At 44.4% G+C, this 21,896-nt stretch overlaps 1 protein-coding gene and 1 long non-coding RNA gene across 2 annotated transcripts in view; one reads left to right on the top strand and one right to left on the bottom strand.

Annotated features, from left to right (window-relative positions):
- Window positions 1-5,119: 5,119 nt before the first annotated feature.
- On the bottom strand, window positions 5,120-7,852 carry fzd8a (frizzled class receptor 8a). The gene has a single exon (XM_049565719.1). The coding sequence runs from the start codon at window positions 7,438-7,440 to the stop codon at window positions 5,695-5,697; it is 1,746 nt and encodes a 581-aa protein (XP_049421676.1). The 5' UTR covers window positions 7,441-7,852; the 3' UTR covers window positions 5,120-5,694.
- A 6,279-nt stretch (window positions 7,853-14,131) lies between these two features.
- Window positions 14,132-21,896, top strand: part of LOC125881805 (uncharacterized) — a 32,853-nt gene continuing 25,088 nt past the window's right edge. The window contains exon 1 of the long non-coding RNA XR_007448257.1: window positions 14,132-14,298. This is a non-coding gene — a long non-coding RNA (uncharacterized LOC125881805). The remainder of the gene's footprint in view (window positions 14,299-21,896) is intronic.

Genomic DNA, 21,896 nt, shown 5'->3' with positions numbered 1-21,896 from the left:
CTGATAAACTGTTTGCAGCAGTGTGCAGGATTTTCTGTTCATATTGATATTTTCCAACGCACCTGCATCTGACACAGCTGTATGTGCAAATACCTTTCTTCAAACAAATCTGAATTTGAAAACTAAACTTGAACACACTGGGCGTCAATTAGTCATAAGTATATTTTGTTATTCATTAACGAAAGGTTCAGAGAAGTTGTCGGTGCAGTCCTCCCACCTGGACTCTTAGATTTCTCCCCACATGATAGCTTTGCTGTAGTTCAACCTCCTCCCATGTGATGTAACTGGTATCCTGCAAAGCTGTGTTTTCAAAGTAGCTTCCCCAACACTGCATGTATGAACACATGGCACTGAGCTGCAGAGCTGCAGGTTGTACGCAGAAGTAGTTTCTGCACATCATCTGATTGTTGTGCTGCTGTTTGTTTATTATCAGCACGGTGACATCACACCCATTTACGATGCTGAGTGCGGGCATGTTTGTTGGACTAAGATCCTCACCCTCTGCCCCCCCTGATGTGACCGTACCCACAGTGAATCTGGCAAAACACTCAGCGCTTCAGATGAAAGAAGTTTTTCCTTTTGTGTACATGTCAGTCAGTCAGTGAAGGACTGAGGGAACACAGTGTTCTGCCGCTGTGTGTGTGTGTGTGTGTGTGGAGGTGGGTGGTGGTGGGGTCCTTGGATTGGATGAGGCAGCAGGGGTGCACTGTAAGGACTACTAAACCACAGAGGCATTGTTGCTGTGCCAACAGGGGAGCCGGCCATTTATGCTGATATCTTTGTCAGGGCTCGGTCATAGCGCTGAAGTGAAGCAAAGACTTCAGCATGTTATTTTAGTTTGACCTCAGCTATCTTCCTACATTTTTATACGTGCAAACCAAACTGCAACAGCTTCAATGACAGCCGAGTCCCTCAGAAACTATAACCGTGAAGCCTGAGCGTCAAGGCCCTCTATTTTCCAACATCTGCCGTCTCAAATGGCCAGCTGGGAATAATGTGCCTGAGCTGCAGGTCAGGAGCTTCAACATTAATCTAAACGGGTCACAGGAACCCGAGGTCACCGCTATGCTTTATGCACGGAAGAATACACTCATGGAAACTCTGGGGTTTTAGTGCTGATGCTCATCTTCCTCTAGCGAATGTGGAAAATAAAGAGAATAGTAGTAACTGGCATATTTAGGAAATTAATGTAGGTGCTTTAGGCTTCAATTTTTTGGCACATTTGATTCCCTATCATTGTTAACTCATGTTTTTTTAACTTTAACTAAACACAGTCAGCTGTCTGTTGTAATCTTTAATTAAAACAACATCTAATGCACATCACAAGATGCCTCCACAGCTGCAGCATCGCCTCTCGTGCATTAAAAGATAAAAAACAACAACCTTCTCCCAGATGCATCACAAGGATCAATAGTATTAAAAAGCATGAGCTGCCCATCATCCCTCTCCGCTGTGTCTGCCTCCCATCAAACGCCGCCATCAATATTTGATGGGCAACAATGTGTGAACGTTCCTCCCGACCCCACAAATCAGGCTGTAACATCTGTATACAGAGAGAAGACAATTCAATCAGCTGCACAGACGATCAACTCCTGGATTCGTGCGCTGATTTGTTTACCTTGCTTACACCTCTGCACCAGTTGTTAAGGGTCAAGGGTGGCGGTGAAGAACAAGCCCTGACAAGATCAGACGAGCAGCTGTAAAATGCTCCCTCGTAAAGTCAGACTTGACCCTGCACTATTACCAGTTAATACCCAGCAATTCTGCGAGCCCTGCCCTGTCTGTGTGAAGCCTCTCCTAATGGCACTCTCATACTTTCTCCTGTAAACTGCACTGAGTCGGGCCGGTGACCCCTGTGGTGACCCCTGCTGAGGAAACAGGCCGTTACCTGTTAATTACAATGTGTGCAGAACAGCCAAGCCAGGACACGCTGCTTTAAAGACCTGGACAGTTGGTTTGTGGAGCCAGGTAGTCCAAGATGGGTCAGGGCAATGTGTTCAGCAGTAAACATTCACTTTAAAATGTCTAATAAATGCTCTTAGGAGTGGCCTAAACTTTGGCTTGTGTGTCATAAAGTTGACGTTAAGAGCAGGACGTTAGTGAAGTTAACGTGGGATTCTTCAGGTAAGCAGAAGTTTTGATTGACAAGGACTACAGATCAGTTTTCAATTTGGAAATCCAATTTGGGATGCTATTCATAAAAAATAATACACTTGTGATTTTAAGTGATACTCATCTGTCAGGGCTCTATTGTTATTTCCTTCTGTGGAGTTTAATTGATTCTGTTTTGAATCTCTGCAGGTTATTTTTCCGATTAAAAATGTGTCTCACAACTGTAGTTGACGATTTTTAAATGTCTGGTTTCACATCTGAGAAGCTGAAACAGGGGAAAGTTTGTCATGTTTTCACTATTTTTGCTTGACGATTATCAAACTAACTGATGATTATTTTCCTATTGACTGACCAATCAATTAATCACCAAATCATATCAGCTGTGAAAACCATACATTTCCACTGACGGGCAAGTTCATGTGTAGATCTGATTGTTTTCATGCTGAATCCATCATGCCATGTGCCGATACTTTGCTTGTATATAAAATTCTTCCTGGCCTTCATTAAACAAAATCATCTACCAGATCTCATCCAGGGGGGATTGTAAAATACCACAGAGAAAGAGCAACTTTGGACAGTCAGACTTTTCCAGTCGAGCAGCACACACCTGGAACACTGTGGACACAGACCTCAGGAACATCACATCTCTTACGTCATTCTCCAAATTAATAAAACAGCGGTTACTGGACGATCAAACGTGCTTTTGTCGAGTACCTTTTTCTTATTGTGTTTTGGTTTTATGGTGATGTCACTGTCTTGGTAATTGTGCTTTGCTTTGTGCCTTTGTGTGTTTGTTTGTGGCTTTAGTCTATGTTTTGTGTTTTTGCATAGTATGTTCATAATGTAACAGTGCTTATGTCTTGTTTTTGCTTTGTGCTTTTGTCTATGGTTACGTGCTTGCTCTGTGCTCATGTGCCCCTCTACAGACATGCCATCAGTCCACTTTTATCTGTGCGTCTTTATGTCATTAAAACGTCTTTTTCTTATTTACACATGTACCATCAACCTGACAGGGACTGCAGATGAAAATAAGCCTGTGTGGCTAAATCTGGCACATTTACGTGGCTCATTTGATCACGTTAATTAATGTGCACTGTCCCTTTCTAAATAAAACAGACATAATCATAAACATATATAAGAGCTTAAGAGTATTGGAGTTTCAGTTTATCATTATACACTGATGGAAAGTGTGTAGCTGAAACCACCCACTTAAAGTTGCTTGACAGCTGTGGGTGGGCACAATCAGTGTCAACACTGCACTGTCCCTCTTTTTCTTCACTTTAAAATGTATTAAAAGTGGTAAACTAAAATATAAAATAAATGTTACGAAGGCTAGATCACTGATGACTGTTACGGTTCTTGTAAAGTGTTAATATTTCATAAAAAAATGTCAGGAAAAGTCAGTTTATGTCATAAAAATACCAGAAAAACTGTCATAATTTGTGCACTTTTACTGTCTGGCTTCGATCATGTGCTCGCTCCCTAAAACGGCACTCACTAACCAAAACTTTGAGAATGCCTGTGCCAAGATTTTGCTCTCAAAATGCTCTAAAAATGGTCCGTTTAGGTGTTCAAATTTTCCCAGAGAGATAGAAATGCTCCATGATCCCACCCCTGGTGCCAAACAAACCTCTCTCTTATTAAAAGCAAAATTACATCATTCCCAGACACTTGTGTGGAGACGTGTGGAGGTGTACAGCTCTGCTTCGACCACTAGGTGGGGCTGCACATTAATGTCACAGCAGAGGGGCTGGCAGTGAGAGCTGGAGCTGCACACTGACTGAGGTTTCTGAGGTAAACACCAGAAAAGCAAGCTACAAGACTGAAAGCAACCGTAACTATTTGATGGAAATATAACAGCGAAGGATTTAGAGCATGAACTTGTGTGATAGAGCGATTCAAAGTTTATGTTCTTATGAAGATTTACACTTCTAAACGTGACATTTAGTAAGTTTACACACACACTTAAACTACTGATGAGCTTTGTGGAGGCAAAGAAGAAGAAGCCGCTCTTCTGATCTTAAGAAAAGCACATTTTTGTTGTGACTTCCATCTTCATTGCCTGGTGTCTTCACTGACAGCACTGATGCAAGATTTATATGGCTGATTTACACTCCCAACAGATGCACGTCTGCACTCCACTGAAAAGAAGCTTTGGGGGTTTACATCTACAGTCTGAGTGTGAAGGAAATAAAGCAGGAACAAAGCAGTCACTACAAAACCCACTGTCACCATTGACCACCAAATCAAAGGCATTTCTACGCTGGGTTACAGTGTATCATCTTATGCCAGCGCATTGGGTTAATTGGGACCAAACCAGATACATTTGTGGCAAAAAATGCCTCGATTAGGGGGCCCTAAGATGTGAGATCATGTGAACAGACCACCTGTGGGGCTTTCATTGCTATTTCAATATCATTCATGTCAAGGCCCCTGCACTCGCTGACACAGCTTGAGCCGAGGGAGAAGATGTTTCAATTGAGGCTCTGCGAAAAAACCAAACACAAGACGCAGGGGCTCTGGCAGGTTTCAGCTCTGACAAACCCAGAAAGGCGAGGGGTTCCAAAATGCTCTTTCAATTGTAGGACGTCCATCAAAGCATCCAAATGGGGACGTTTAGGGGGAACCTTGGCACATCAGACAGACACTCCTAATACACACCACCTTTATTCTAGCCTGTTAAAAAAGAAAGATCAAAGTTTCTGCAGATGAAAAGGGTCTGTTCCCTGCATTTATACCCCCATTCACCCACTCCCTCTTTTACTAAATTAAGAAAGCGGGCTTCGGCAGGCATGTGAAGAGGACTTCAACAATTATGGAGATGCTCCAACTCAACCCCTGCCTCTAATTACTGGTCTCTGATGGTTAAAAAGGGCTTCCTTTTTAGCCGGGGCTCTCGAAAAGCTGCTATTGCTGCTGCCATCCTCAACACGGTGACCACAAGGAACCACAAAATATGCCTGAAGAACAGCCTCCCTTTTTCTTTTTCCTCGGCATGGGAACACACTGCAACAGATGTTTGAGATTTATCAAATGTTTTATTGTCAAAATAAAGGTCATATTTGCTTTTTTTTCTCACAAAAAGAGACATCTACACTTTGTACAAATTTACAATAGCTTATAAAGTTTTCTTTTATACACAAATGTACAGGACTTTACATAACTTTTATATAAATACATTTGAAAATTACAAAAAAATGAACGACCCGTAAAATACTTGGGCACTATTAAGGCTTAATTTAAACCATCTTTGATGTGATTGAATTATACAATGTTGTCTGGCACTGTGTAGATAAAATGTCAATAAAAAAACCCAACTGCTCTTTGTATGAAGCTACGTAGGAACAAAACTGTCTCTGTAATGCCCAGTTTGCGTAAAAAGCCTCAGTCTGCTCCTCTAATACATATAAACAGGGAGGAATTAACCTGTGTGAATGCCAGAGGTGTGTGGATGTTTAAGGGGGGGGGGGGGGGGGCACCTCAGCAGCAGTTCATTACCATGCAAATTGCTTAAGACAGGGAGTGATGGGTTATCTCCCAAACAATTAGCAGTCCTCATAAGCTGCTTTTTCCCCCCTTCATTCAAACCTGGGACAATGGCATCTGCTTGGGGCAAGACACGGAGCTGGCCGTGCCTGACCTCCACGTTAGTCCGGTGCTCACGTCGCTGTACATGGAGCCGCTGGTGCCTTTACTGCCCCAGCAGCACCTGGTGCAAAAAGTCCTCCAGGAGTCCAAAGTTTTCCCAGACCAGATCCACACTCCGGACGTGATGCCCACCAGAAGGCACATAAAGTACTTCAACATAAAAACTGCATAGTCCGGACTCCTGCGGTCCCTCTCTAATAAACAGTTGGAGCAGTTGTGTGTGATCTCCCAGCTCTGCCTGTTGTGCTGCTCATAAAAGTAACAGGCGACTATGATGGTGGCTGGCACCGTGTACAGCACCGTGAAGATGCCTATTCTGATCATCAGCTTCTCCAGTTTGTCAGTTTTGGTGCCACCTTGTTTGATGACGCTGCGGATCCTGAACAGAGACACAAATCCGGCCAGGAGGAACATAGTGCCTATGAATAAATAAATCACCAAAGGGGCTAAAACGAAGCCCCGCAAGTTGTCCAGGTTCTGGTTCCCCACGTAGCAGATGCCAGCCACAGAGTCCCCGTCCACGGAGCTCAGCGCCAGCACCGCGATGGACTTCATGCTGGGGATGAGCCAAGCTGCCAGGTGGAAGTACTGGGAGTAACTGGCGATCGCCTCGTTGCCCCACTTCATCCCGGCTGCGAGGAACCACGTCAGGGACAGTATGACCCACCAGATGGAGCTGGCCATGCCGAAAAAGTAAATAAGGAGGAAGACCACGGTGCACAGCGCGGGGCCGGTGGTCTCATAGTGGATGTGCTCCAGGTCGAACTCCCGGTTACACGCCACTTTCTCGTGTCCAGCGATCAGTCTGACAATGTAGCCCACTGACACGAACATGTAACACGCAGAGAGGAAGATGATGGGTCTCTCTGGGTACTTGAAGCGCTCCATGTCGATGAGGAAAGTGGCGACGGTGGCAAAAGTTGACACGAAGCACAACACGGACCAAAGTCCTATCCAAAAGGCGGTGAACGCTCGCTCGTCGTGCGTAAAATACGGGTTGTGGCACGGCATGGCGCAGTTGGTGATCTGACCCGTTTTGACACGGTTGTAGAGCGGGTGACGGTCCGTGTTCACCGGCACCATGGGCTCCAGACACTTGCACCCCGGCTCACATGGCGCGGAGGGCGGCTTGTATTTCCCAGGCGCGCCGGGTCGACTCGGCTTATTTTTAGGCGGATTGTAACCCTTACCGGGATGGTTGGTGGGTTTAGACAGGACAGGGGACACTGTGGTGGAGTCGGTTCTGTTGTAGTCCATACACAGAGTGTCGGGGTTGCCTTGCACCGGCAGCAGGTCACACTTCATCCTGTCCGGCCAGGGGAAGCCGTACTGCCTCATGAGAGGCGCACAGCCGGCCCGAGCTCTCTCACACACGCTCCGGCACGGCGGGAGAGGTTTCTTATAGTCCTCCAGGCAGATCGGTGTGTACATGCTGCACAGGAAGAACTTCAGGTCCGGTGAACACTGGATCTCCACGAGAGGCCAGAACTGGTGCACCTCCAGTCCAGCCTCGTCCTGCGTGTCGTGGTTAAACTGGTTAGGCATGTAGGTGTAGTTGTAGCCGATGCCTTTGCACAGGGGCACGGCTATCTCCTGGCAGGTGATCTCCTTGGCCGTGGTGCAGCTGGATCGGGGAAGGAGAGCGAGTGAGAGGAGCAGGTAAATCCCAAACAGGTCCATCCCTCCGGCGCGTCGTGTCCCCCCTCTTCAGCTCTGGTACCAACAGCGATAAATCCTCTCAGCTGCCGTGTGCTTTCGCCTCTGCTCCGGTTAGATGTTGCGCAGCGAGCCCATCTCGCTTCTCTCGGGATCTTGCACAGAGTTGCAAGCAATGTGCAAGCCGTGTTTACTTTCAGCTGAAGAGGAGGAGGAGGAGAGAAAACAGCCTTCAGGGCGGCGAGCAGCACTCAAGATGGCTGAGAGGAGAATCCACCTTCTTCTGGAGAGCGCTTTCTGTATCCTCACACAGTCTGGGGAGAAACACACAACAAGTGCTGCTGTCCGATCGCTGCAAACGGAAAAATGTGGGCCTTCTTTCTTTCGTCAAAACACAGCGACTACATTCAGTCGGCTCGTCCCACCTTAGACCTGGTTCCCATACAAATCAACGGCTTGGAGACGAAGCGGTGCCAATATATACCAGAGCCTGACAGGCTGCACCCCCACAGCCGCTCCTCCAATCACACAGCAGCAGGGGCGGGGCTTTGTAGAAGTCAATCAAGTTTTTTACCTAACGATGTTTTGTTATATCGCTTATGATCACACTAGTTGTGCCAGTGTGTGTGGCACCGGGATACAGGATGCTCATGTGGATGAAACGCAGCGATGGCGCATAACTTCACCTCCTGCTGATGATGACCACAAATCAAACACCCACATATTGAGACTAAATAAGCACTTCAACACACTTTTCTTTCAAAATAACCAATTTTCATAACAGTGCAGATTATAGGCAGCGTGTTTATGGAATATGTCAACCCCACAGCCACGGCTGGGCTAAAATAAACTATAATAACCCTGCAATAAATCCCCCCACAAACCTGATCCAAATACCAAAACTGTCATTTCAAACATTATAATCAGAGTAATATAAAGTCATTATAAAGACACACACCAGGCGCGCAGCTAGTTGCAATAAAAACCTACTCATTCCAGAATCTGTCTCAGTGACTGAACTTTCTGTTCACCGTCTGGTAACTTCCTTTAACAATCTTTGATAGTGCCACAACAATGGTCACACCAGGCAGAGTGAGGATGCGTCTAGCTCCAGATGATTGTTTCTCTGTGTGTGTGAGTGTGTGTGTGTGAGAGACAGGGAGAGAGAGAGAGAGAGAGAGAGAGAGGGGGAACAGTTTGGTAAATTGGCTAATTTGCGCATGATAAGACTACCCAGGGAGCTGTCTGTCCTTGTGAAAAGCTGTTTTATTTTTTAAATGAGGTGCTAATGTTTCGTTTAACGCTTGCATAGAGCTCCGCGGGAGGCGTAATTGCGCGAGGCAAAGACCAAGCAGCACGGCACACTGAGACTGTGGCAGCAGAGCACTCATATCAGTGTTAACATGCTTACACAGGGTGTCTGGGGACCTCGGGACTTATTTGACAGTAATCTCATTGTAGTCATTTTGAAAGTCTGATATTGTCCTATCCACTGTGAGCTGTAGAGAGTGCCTTTATTAAACTTATGGCACTCTTATCTCCTGTGAACATATTCATACTTTATGGATGTTTGTTTACTTTTGCAGTGGTGGGAAGCTGGGCATACTGTACTTTTTACTCCACTCTAGGTTTCCAACAACTATATTTTCTTTACAGATTCAGTTTCACACACACAAATGATGCTTTGCTACACATTAAACTGCACAAAATTTCAATTCACCTCAACCAGCAACCAAAATAAATGACTTCCTACATGGTAATTAATCAGTAACGGAAATCTAATAATAAAATGTGAATAAAAATATAACTTAGAGGATGTTTTGCTTTATGATTGTTTCTTTTACTTTGGGTGGTGTGTAAGAGGTGGACAGGTCAAACAAACTCTGGGGTTTGACAATACAGTTTGCCTAATCTAGCAATGTATGTCACTTGACATAGCCTATGTGACATATGCCAGGTAACGTTACATTTATCAGTGACAACTGAACTTATTATCGCAACCAGCTGAAATGTTTCCTGGTTAGAATTCCTTATTTGTTTATTGTTCAGGAGGTTTTAAGTGGGAGCTGAATTATTCACAAATATCTGTACGTCTCCAAAACCAACCTGGTCTCACTCTGAAGTCCTCAAAAACCGGCGCTTGGGCTGTGACCTCCAGCGTCAGACACCAACGAAGAAAGCTGTCCCTTCATGATTCGCAGCCAGTTGCCATTATTGTTAAACATTGTCTGGTGGCATCAGTGAAAGTTAAGGCAGCGAAAATCTGAGTTGTGGTGGATTGGTCCAAGAACTACTGTTGGTGGTCACCTCCTGGAAGACTGTAAAGCCAAACCCTGCTCCTTTTATTCTAAACCCAACCATGTGTGTGTGTTGTTGAAGGAAAAACACATCAATTTGCTGAGTTGTATCGACGTAGTGAGTTTATTTTGAAAGAGACTGTATGTAAACTGTAAATTTCCTGTGAAAAGAGAAGTGTATTTTGGGAAAAGACAATGCATGTAACAGGTAGAACTTGACACGGTGTCCCAGAACGTCAACAAGCAATCGTATCTGGACGTGGAAAATCCATGACCAAACGTCAATGTGTGACGAGGTCGGAGTGAGAATGTGTTGGCAAAACAGATGGACCGTGTGATTTAAACCGATAAAAACACTGAATAAAGCAGATTCACGTCTCTAGAACCAGTGTTTGGTGTGTCCGTTCTGGGCCACTGTAAAAACATGCTGATGCAACATGGTGATTTTTTGAAGATGAGGACCTGCTCCCTATGTAGATTTAAACAGCTCATCCTGGGGTCACAAACACACAACGATTCTTATTTTCAGGTGATTATAAACTCATGAAAACATACTTTCTGGCAACATATCCCCCTAAATCTTCCACACTAGACCTTTAAGTACAAGTCCATTATTTTTTCAGTGTGGTATTCCTACTTTTATTTAAGTAACACTTTATCCTCTGATGAATATTTATCTAATGCCCCCAACTTGTGTTACACAAATACTAAAGTGCTTTCAAACATGAGCAGAACTTGTGACTGCAATAATAACACTCATCACTTTAGCTTAGAGGGGGAATTTACAATGAGTTACTGACACTTAATAATCTTTGTCTGTGATGTTTAAAAGTTGTTTCTACACACAATTATTTATATTTTTGTGATTTTTCTCAAACATCCTGCAACATTATGGCACAAACAAACTTTTCCGTGGTAGTTTGCAGACAGACAACTGAGAGCAAACACAGCATCACCATTATTATAATATTATCTGGAATATTATTATCACAGACTGTTCAAGGATGTGAAATCATGCAGCTTTGGTTAAAACGAGGCATGAGAAGCCAGCCATGTGATCAGCACATCTGTTCGACACTCAGTATTCATTTCACCACTGAGATGAATGAGTTTGAATAGATATTTTGTCCTCTAAAATGCACACACTTGCACGCACACAGTTCGTCTGTTTGGAGGCCAATGTGTGGTCACAGAGTGTCAAAGAAAGTATCTTCCTCCCTGTTTCCCATCCAAACATAATGCAACACTGTGTGCAGAGGCCGTAGTCTGCTGGTGTTGGAGTTTAAGTATATTGGTATTGTGTTTGGAGTGGAGCCAGGTCTTTATCATGTGAGGCAGCTTTTTTTTTTTCAGGCCTCCACCCTCGGAACGAAAGAAATAACCCACAGTGAGCTGAGTATCAGGAGAACACAGATTGATTAAGTGACTCGCCGGTGTGAGATAACAAGGAAGGAGCTCTGTTAATGGCTGTTTGCTTTTGATTAGGAAACAAGAGTTCGGCTCGCCAGTGCCACGGAGTCAAGTGAGTGTATATGTTTGTGCACATGGAGGATGGCGTGATATTCTCTCAATAATAAACCCCAGTGTTTGGGTGAGTGAGAAAGGACACATGATAAAAAGGGAGTTAGGGTAAGGTGGTGGTCACAGTGTGGGAGAGTGATGGAGGGAGGGCAGACGAGGGCAAGGGAGGGCGTCGAGTCTGCTCTGTGCAGAGATAATGATTTACTCTGAGGAAATCCACTCATCTCCTGTTTGCAACGCAGAGCTGCCCGCTGTGAGAAAATATCTCCCCAGACCAAAGCCTTACACAAACCCACTGTGACCAATGAATAAAATCCAGAATCACATCAAGATCCGAAGTTAATGTGTTCAGTTTAAAGCCCCATTCTGTCCGTCAGAATCAAGTGCTCCCGCTGAAGAAAAGGAAGCCCATCAAGTGTGACTGCCTGCCAGATCCTGGACTTACCTCAGAGATGGTGAGACAGAGATATGCTAATGCAACTTTATCTTGTAAAGGAAAGCTTCGAGGAGATTTAGCCAATCTGCTGGACACAATTCCAAGAGCCTCGGTGGCATTTAGCGGGCTCGCGCTAACCCGGGGCTGCTTGTTAAGACTTCATTAGCTGTGTTTGCTCAGGCCTCTTCTCTCCAAAGAGGTGGAGGAGGGCTCCCCAGGCTCCAGCCTCAGCCCCACTATAGACTCTCCATATGGGGCTTGTTTGCTCACGGCTGGCCTGGTAATCACTTTCAGGTGGAGCTGGAGTAGACGGAGCAAGGCTGAGGGGATTTTGGAAAGAGCCAGAGAGCTGGAAACCTTCCCCTCCAAGCCCCTGCCCCCACCGGCAAGCTCCTTTTCCACCGGGGTACTCCTGAGGTGACAGAGCGTGGAGCGTGTACCCTGTGAATTAGCTCACCTAGGGCCCATTACCTTAACAAACACAGCCAGCCCCTCCAATCAGCCTACTGCTGGGAGGACAGGCAGCCCCTGTAAATCCTTCCTTACAGCCACTGTCCCTCTCTGTGAGAGCAGGGAGGACTTATGTGTTTGTGTGTGTGTGTGTTTGCATGTAAAGTAAGTACTATAAAACTGAGTGAGAGAATTAAGTCTTGTCTTGAATTAGCACAGGGCAGCTTAATGATAGCAAAAGGCAGCTGCCTGGGAAAATTGAACTCCACTACCCAGAGGTCATACAGGACTTGGCATCAGCAACCTACACACCTTACATTCATGTTTATAGCAGTATGAGATGTCTTGTACTAAAGGAGACAAAAGAGATAAGAGACACTGCTGCTAACATACTGACACTTGGTGAGTAGCCTTCAGTGTCACATACTGATGCAGCGGGGCACCCTTTAGCAGCGGTATAAGGCCCTGTTTATACAACAATGATTTCAACTGAAAACGGTAAACTTTAGTTGCGGTTTGGCCGATCGTTTACACGACAGCGGCGTTTTGGGTGCCTGAAAACGCAACGTTTTGAAAACGGGTTCCAGAGTGCAATTTTTTGGAAACGGCACTGTCTAAACTTGCAATATGCAGTTCCTCTGAAAACGGAGACTTTTCTCACATGCGCATTACGCTTCCAGTCACTAGGCATGCGCGAGAAAGTCGACCATCACAACAACAACAGTGGACTCCCGAGCTTTGCTTGTGCTGCTCACCCTATTGAATTTATCAACGCTTCCTCATCATAGTGTAGATTTACTGTAGCAACTCCACCTCTTCGTCCGTCCAAACAAACATGGTTGCCATTGTGATTGTTTATACATCGCCACTCTGTAGAAGGAAGCGTAAGCATCACACTGCCAACTATTGGCCTGGCATGTATACTGCAGCGTTTTTGGTCATTTTTGCGGATCCGTGTGCACGCCGATTGTTATCAAAACGTTGTCGTCGAAACACGGCACTTTTTTCAAAATGAAAATGAGAAATTATTCTGTTTTTCAGTGGATATCGACAAACAAGTTAGCTATGGTTAGCTAGCATCAAACTGGTACCATGGTGGACAACTTCACAGCTCTGTACATTTCATCTGTCCAAAAATGCGCAGTGTTGGATGTAGATCTCACCATGTTGTTACCAGCTTCTTCTTCATCTGTTACGGATTTAATACTTTCTACTTCTGGATCAAAGCCCAGGGCGGACACTGCTGGTGAGAACCTCGGCCAGTTTGGGTCTGAATGACTTCACACAGGAGTAATTTGACACCCAATCGCATTATCTGGGTGTAGGTGTTATCTAGTCTGACTTTGAGAAATTTGATTTTGTACAATTTCTGTCAGACTAACATGTTAACACGTATTTTAAAAGTCTGGCTTTCGTCGTGCTAACACAATAAGTCAATTTTTTTTCTAATGTCATGTTAACGTACTGAGTGACAATACCAAATAGAAAAGTTTAACACAAGCCAAAGGCATTTTTGACAACCTGACAACCCCGAAGCTGTAACTATTATTTGTTTATAACTGATCTTTAAAGCATTAGTGAACAATTTATTAACTAATAAAGAAATTAGTTACAACATACTGTACTTTACCTGTAAAGGGTGCCTTATTTTTGTAATGTCGGTGAACCAACACTTTATAGTGCTGATAAAACACTGCATTGTTTCAATTCCTAGCTCAGCTTTAATCCTGTGACAATATATTTTGTTTTAAACTGGCCACTATTATGTTCACATAAACTGTGAAACTGAATATAAGTTGCGACGCAGCCATGTGAACCTCTTACATAATGTGACAAACATCTGTAGGATGGGTTACACCTAAAATCTGGAGAAAAGCAGATCCACTATCCACTCGCACAACTAATTAAAAAACAACATTGCCTCCACGAGGAGACTCTGTACCACTCTCCTGCAGCCAAAAAACTGACTGTTGTTGGCTGCCATCCCTGAGCCCAGTAAGTGTGTGTGCGTGTTATCGTGTGATTGTTTGGAGTTTTCAGCCATCCGATGCCACAAGAATCTGGCCAGCCAGCAGAGGTCTGCTTTTGGCTGCTATGACGCCTGCTACTTGACACTCCCGTCAGATTTATCTCCGCTCTTGTAAAACAGCATGCGACTTGTTCTCTTCGTCCAGAAAGGTAAGCGAGCCCACAGAGATTTCTCCTACTCAGGAAACACATACATGCACACACACACTGGCCCATATAATAGCGGGAGCTGATTTTTTTAACCCCTACGTGTAACCGGAGAGGGGGCCTGCGTGCCTGGAATGACACATGGACGGCACTTAAGCAGGTAGACTTGCCATCTGGTTCCAACACATGGGGTGGAACACTTGTCTTAGGATCCTTAAGGTGGTAATTTCATTTTCATGCTCTGCTGCCTGTCGTTGCTGTAGCACACAGCGGAGAAATACTGCGGAGGGGTCAGCCTGGTTGTGTCAGTACTGGCTCTGACCGGACTGCAGAGAGGTCACAAGGTGTCTGCATACATATCTACAGGGAGGAAGAGGAAGCGAGCGCTGTTAATTAACTCATCTCATTATTATTCATGCAGTCTTTGAATACAGTCTCTACCTGTGCTCCAGCTTTAACCTCGTGTCTCCTTGTGTCAGCTGCTATCGGCTCAAAATTCCCTTGTTTAGATCTTGCTTTGTCAGCTAGGACTCTTGGGATGTTCGTCCAGCTCTATCACGTAATAACACTACGTTTAAAATACCGCAGTGGAAGAATTGACATGCAGCTTTCCTAAATTCATAATCTGCAGGCCTCACAGACATCTGACATATTTAGTTGGGAGATTTTGTTCTAGTCTTGTGCAAGCTCTGGTGCAATATAAAGTGGTGCCCCTACCTTTGATTCAAAATGAGCTATGGTTGATTTATCCATAATGTAATGGAGACAAAATGGAGGCCAGTTTGTAGTGTACTGTGTAGGATCCCTGTGTGGCCTCTGATACATCCACAAGTTTGAGAATAGCACCATTAAAAAAACAAGTTATCTTTTTAAATGTTTGCTAATAGTTTCGTAGCATGTTAAATCAACAGCTACATTTAGCCTCACACATAAACAAACCTGTGTGTGTAGATTACCATGCAGCTAGCCTGGTTAGCCAGCAGGTTACACTGGAGGTAGATTGTTTGCGGTTAGCTACATTAGCTGATCTTGTGATGTAGACAACAGGTGCTGGTTTCACAAGATATGCATAAGACTAGTCTACAAAGTTAAAGAAATACTTCACCCACAAAATGACCAATTATATCAGTTGCTCACCCTGTGTTACCTTGGAATTGTGATAAAGACTTACTTCTCACTCATACAGTATAATCCAAGGGCCTGTCCCAACACCCACACTTCCCCTAGAAATACCCACTTGCACTTGGTTGTGCGCGTTCACATTTAGGCTAGTGGTGCCCCAAAACAGAAGTGAGGTAGTGGAAGTGGTTTCCAACACTTAAAACCCACCCTAGATTCCAAGGGAGCCCCGACCCACACTTTCAATGAAGTGGAAGATGAAATTTCCCAGAACACCTTGCGAAGTCAGCAACGTCGTACTTCCCAAACATGAGTTTTTGTTTTCTAGATTAGCAAAGATATGACCCGCCCTACTCTCTCTTTGATTGGCTAGTACTTGTTGCCTTCATTGGCTGGGTTGGTTAGGTTTATGCAAGATGAGTGGTATGGTTAGGATTGAGGTAAGAATGTCAGGGTAAGCCAATCAGAGGCAGAGTAAGGGGGCGATCACACAGAAATGAGACGCTAGAGACGCGGATGCTTCAAAGACGCTTGAAACGCTGGAAGCGCTTATTCAATGCGTGACTAGCTACTGGCGTCTGACGCTCAAAAAGTTGAAAATATTTGAACTTTTCAGTGTCAAAAAAAACCACACGTCTAAAAAGACACCGGAAAAACGCCCGTCTAAAAAGATGTTTGAACGCCGGTCAGACGCGCCGTATCATAGGAAAACAATGGTTTTACTGGCGTTGTGTTTCTAGCGTTTTATCTCGGTGTGATCGCTCCCTAAGGCAGAGTAGGGCAGGTCAGGACTTAAGTGTGCGCTCTCCAAATCTATGCTTTTTCACTAAAACCTAACTATTTTGCACCTCGGCAAATCAGTGATTTGCACCAGCAGAATTCAAATGCATGTACTTTCTGTACTTCCTTTATTTCTCTTTCTTGTCTCTTTTTCTTTCTCTTTCTCATCGTAGCAAACCACAACTCAAACTGAATGTTATAATCAATACACAACTCAAATAAGAGTGGTCTAACACCAAATCTACGGCTGTCTTAAAAGAATACTTCATCTGCAAAATGACCATTTGTATATCAGATACTTAGCCCATGCTACCTTGAATTCATGAATAAAACTTTGTTTCTCTTGCATGCCTCTGCAGTGAACGGAGAATCCAAAAAAGGCAAACATTCTTGATGAACTGGAGTAAAGAGGGACCACATTTACCAACAGCAAAACTACATCCAAACATCCATTTACAAACTCTCACACAACTCCTGCACTATAATCAAAGTCTCATTTACCAGTGCATCGCTAAATCTTTGCTATTTAAAACACTTTCCCAAAAGTCCTTATTAATTGTCTAAGATCGTCGAGAATTAAACGTCTTTGTGCGACAGGCAAACTTAGATGTCTTGTCTTTATGAAAGCAGCTTGAGAACACGACCCCAGAGATTTCAGAATTGTCTGTGGAATCATGTACTGTATACCCTTCATGTTTTCCTTCCTCACTTATCCTCTCTTTAGCACCATCTCCCTCCTTACCTCCCTCCGTCTCTGTGTGTGGCGTACTGTGAAACAGATGGCGAGGGCAAGGATGACCGCCAGACAGAAGGAGGGAGAGAGCGAGAGGCAGAAAACGACATGGTAGGGAAGTGGGAAACCATATCCAGAGGGTGAGAGACAGAGAAGCAGAGAGGTAGCAGATGTGTAAAACACAAACGACCTTGTGGAGTTTGCGTCTCGTTCTTGGCGCGCTCCGATCAAACCCCCGTTCACTCTCACTGTGCACATCAGAGGCTGAGCGACGCCCCGAGTGTGCTACCCTGGGCATCCTATACTGCTCATTAGCAGTCCGATTAAGACATGTTTATTTATGTAAACACAGGCATTATTTGCAGTATTAACCCAGCCTTCACACTGGGTTTACATAGACAAGTCTCTGACAGACTTGAGATCTGGGGAGCAGTTCCAGGCGCGCAGAATATTATTTGAAGCTCTTTGGCAAACATCTGCGTCAGGCTGGGTGCATGTGGAGACTCTTGGGTGGGTGGTGTTTGTGTAAGTGTGTGTGAGATAGTGGGATACTGATGACCTTATCTGTTACATGCTTTTTGCTCCCCCATCTCTCTGTGGACTGCAACACCTCAACACCTCATCAGGCTTTACCCACGCCTTCAGATATAAACACTGACAGCCATGTCGTTGCCAGCTAAGTAATTAATATGAATTGTTAATGATCATCATAGCTACCAACATATGATGCTCACACAGTGACAGTCAGTGACACTTGGTCAGGCATTGTCTTACACTGTAATGTCACGTGTGAACTACCAAACCTTACATATTTGGCGCTCTAGGCAAGCTTCCTCTCGTCAACCCCCTGCCCCCCCAGTTGAAGTATTAATTATTTATTACAAACAAAAACACAAGCTAACGAGAAATCAGTGCAAATAAACAACTTGGGATTTATACTTATGTGCGGAATTGACATTGTACCTACAGAGTCCTACCATATATTGTAGCCTGACGTGCACCTCCACAGAAATGTAACTTCATGTTGCTGCAACGCAGACCTCCTGTCTATTTCTGTAAGCTGAAACCATTTCCCTCAGTGGAAGCAAAGCTTTTATTTACTTTAATTTCACAGATAAGAAACAATAAATTGTGAAGACAATAAAGCCTCCACAAAAATAGCATTTTAAGTCTTGTGTGTGATTCATCCTGGCTTCATATGAGCAGAGGAAATCTGCGCTAGTCGCTAGGTTAATTTATACAATGTAAAATGCCATAGGCTTGTGCTAATAACGTTAGCATGTTATATTTGTTTGGAAGACGTGTTTAATTCAAGACAGTTGTTTTGTCAGTGAACATGTGAGTTGTAATGGGACCAAATTTTGTAACATTACCTTTGTTAAATGTTGCTGTTGTCCCTGGCTTCATATGAGTAGAGGAAAAGTCCGCTAGCTGCTAGGCTAATTTATACAATGTAAAATGCCATAGACTTGTGCTAATAACGTTAGCATGTTATATTTGTGGGGAAAATGTGTCCAGATAAAGACAAGTGTTTGTCTGTGAATGCTGCGAGTTATAGTGAAGCTGATTTGTGTGCTTGTGTTTGAAATTGTTACTATTAAGCCATGTTTAATGTGTGTTTAATGTGTGTTTTGAATCAACTAAACTTAGAGGTGTAACTGCAGAGTGACACAGACACACCACCGCACAAGTATAAATGCTCACAACAGCATCAGCCATGTGCGTAGGCTATGGCGTAGGCTCTGCATAGAGCTGATGCACAAGTATAAATCCCACTTTAAAGTGAAATGCATTGCCAGGACAAGAGGTGGCACACCTGCAACATACTGGCAGTTAACACTGACCCCGATGTTCGAACAAAAAATGGGGGTGGGGGATTTTGGTGGCCCCAGTGTTGCCTATAGGAAGATCCACCACTGCATGTTTGCATTGAATATTAGAGGTGAGTCAGCATCAAAAAGAAAATAGTGGAGGTGCTTCTACTTTTGTGAGCCATGTGAAGAAATGTATCTGACAAGCCAAGTTAAATGTGGACAACTGCGCACATTGGTGCTCATGTTATGTTGCCACTTTGAAGACTATCTTAGCTGAAGAGTCACAGAGAAGACCAGTCTTTACCCGCACAGATTGTACTTTGGTAATGTAGCGCCATTTGATGACACTTAGCTGTGTGAATCCCAGTGTATGATAACCTTCGTCCTCTGTGTCCTTCTCCTTGTTACTCAGAACAAGGGCATTTTGATTATGTCTCACCACAGGAAATGTGTCCACACAATTAATGTTGTATTATTTCTATCTGATTTAACAGCTGCACCTTTCCATCCACTTCCCGATCTAACTGTGCAATGTGCAACAACACGGCAAGATAAAAGCCCGCTCCTGACACCCCCTTCCACCTCTAACATGACGGGGCCTCCGTTCCAGCACACGGTAATTGGATCAATTGAAATCACCGTGTTGCTGGAATGAGGTTAGCAGGCTTCACTGAGCTCCTTTGAGGGCACTTTGTTTTATTTTCACTGATTGCATCAGGCAGGTGAGGCACGGCGTAGTAATGCTTCGACTCTCTAGCTGGTGATGTTATCTCCCCTCATGTAGACTGAGGACGTCTTTATCAGTCAATGACACCATTAAGATCGGCATCTCCAGACAATGCAAGTGTGCTTAGCAGGCTGCTAAACTAATTGTGCAATCAGGGAGGATAAACATGAGGGTTGTGACCACATTCTTATTGAGCCTTTTCACTTATAATAGCATTGCCTCACAGCTTGCTTTGTGTGACCTGCTCGTTAGCATTTCCTGCTATTTTAGCTAATGAGTCAGTTGTGCTAATGTCTGTCATCTTGTAGAGTCTTATATTGACAACCACTGCCAAAGTCAACATAGCATGCTCTGATATTGTCATATAGGACTACTAATATATGGAAAAAGTCTGGTATTACACTTCAGATGTGAGTTCAGGGTGGTTTCAGGCCACGTAGCTGGATGCAAAATAACAGCTGCATGAAAACTGTAATAGATTCCCTCTGTCAAAATATTTGCAAATTACAAGAGGAAAAAGTGAGAAAGTAGGACTCTAGGTGAATCTGAGTACTTTTTAATGTGCCGTGAAAGACGTGTAAAGGTGAGCGGAGCACCAGAGGTTGAGGAGAGGGGGCAGTGCAGTGGAAGGGAGAGCCTCCCCTGAGCTATGCCGTATGATGTCTGATTGACAGGCTACACGCTAAGCTCACCTGAGCCTCTGACCTCTCTTTTTACATCTCTGTGTCGCTCCTCTCCTCTCTCCTTCTCTTCTTTTTTCTATTTTTGTGAGAGCGGGGAAACCTGAGGAGGGCCAGATACAGGGTGGAATGGCTTCAGGCTGCGACCTGCTCTAAGGGGGGTCACTGGGAAACAAAGGCCATTCAGGTAAACCGCTCTGAGCAGGCCTGAGACAGACAGGCTCCCAGTGCAGATAACACTGAGGCTAATGTACTAGCGTTTGCAAAGTCAACACCACCAGACTCAGCCACAGTGAGTGCTCAGGGTGGGTGAGGTGTGTGTGTTGGTTGTTTCAATCAGCCAAAGAAAAGGGACAACAGACTGACAGGAGAGTAAACACAATGCTCTGAAAGCCCCACTGAACATTCCTGAAATGACTACGCCAGTGTCGAAAATATTCCATAGAAAAGTAGTAATCCTCTTTATGGAGGCTAATCTTGGGCAAATTCAGAACTTACAAACCACATAAGAGGACTTGAAAAGCTCTCCCCGCACTCGCTCACTCCAAACTGCATTTGTAGACCACGCGACTCTCTGCGGGGAATCAATATGCTTTGTATTTGATTAGTACCTCTTCAGCAAAGTGCTGCAGACGGAATGTTGATGAGCGACTGAGACGTACACGTTAATTGCAGCAGGAAAAATTTCAACCTTTCAACTTTATCTTATCAACTTAACTGGTTCGCTCTTGTTCCTGGACTGAATAGCTACAGCAGGTAGGGACATATTTACAGAGTTGAGTGTCCTGGGTTCTGACACCACCACAGCCAACAGCAACCCCATCTCCAGAATAAATGTTGGCACAGCATATTCCTGCAAATCATTTGTACATTATTAATTCAACTTTACATTTCAAAACACTCCAGTTAACACGTGTGTGGAGGTGGGTGTGGTTAGTAGTCAGCTGCAGGGGATGGCTCATGAGAGTAGCACCAGGTGAGTTGATTGACACAGCTGCTGCTGGTTTGCTCTGATTACATCTCTCCCTTTTTCATGCTGACGGACCACTGAGAAGGACACTGCCTGAGTTTTTGGTTTAAACCTGAGTGGACTGAGAGACGTGTGCTGGAGGAGCTGAGCAGCCACAGGCACACGCGTGCTGGGCAGGAGTCAGTGACAGTATTGCATATAGACGGAGTGCTGAATCTGTGTGTCTGTGCTGGGGGATCTGACAGGAGTAGCAAGACAGCTACAATGCGGTTATGTTTTGGCACAAAACACTTCATTATGGTTAAGAGAAGATCATTTTTTGTGGCTCACCTGGTAGAGCATGGGCTGGGTTACATTTCACCCCATGGCCCTTTGCTGCATGTGATCCTTTCTCTCTCCGCACATTTCTATCTTTAACTGTCCTATTAAATAAAGGCAGGTAAGCCAAAACAAACAAACAACCTTTGGCAGCACAATCGCTGCTTGAAATGCCACCAGTATTTTGCTGAAAACACCCAGGTTTGGGGGCACAATTGCCACTGGAAATGCCACCAAAGTCTTGCTAAAAAAACACTCACTTTTGGTGACATATTCAACATTGGAAATACTGCTGATGTCTTCCTAAAATCACCTGCTTTTGGTGCTTCAATCAGCACTTGAAATGCCATTGATGTCTTGCTAAAAAACAACAAGTTTTGGTGACACAGTAACAGCTGGAAATTGTACTTATGTCTCGCTAAAAAACACCCACGCCAGATGGCACAATCACCACCGGAAA

Source organism: Epinephelus fuscoguttatus, linkage group LG21 (assembly GCF_011397635.1).
Source record: "Epinephelus fuscoguttatus linkage group LG21, E.fuscoguttatus.final_Chr_v1".
Lineage (NCBI taxonomy): Eukaryota > Metazoa > Chordata > Actinopteri > Perciformes > Serranidae > Epinephelus > Epinephelus fuscoguttatus.
The sequence above is the reverse complement of the archived record's forward strand: the minus strand, read 5'-3'. Positions and strand labels throughout refer to the sequence as shown.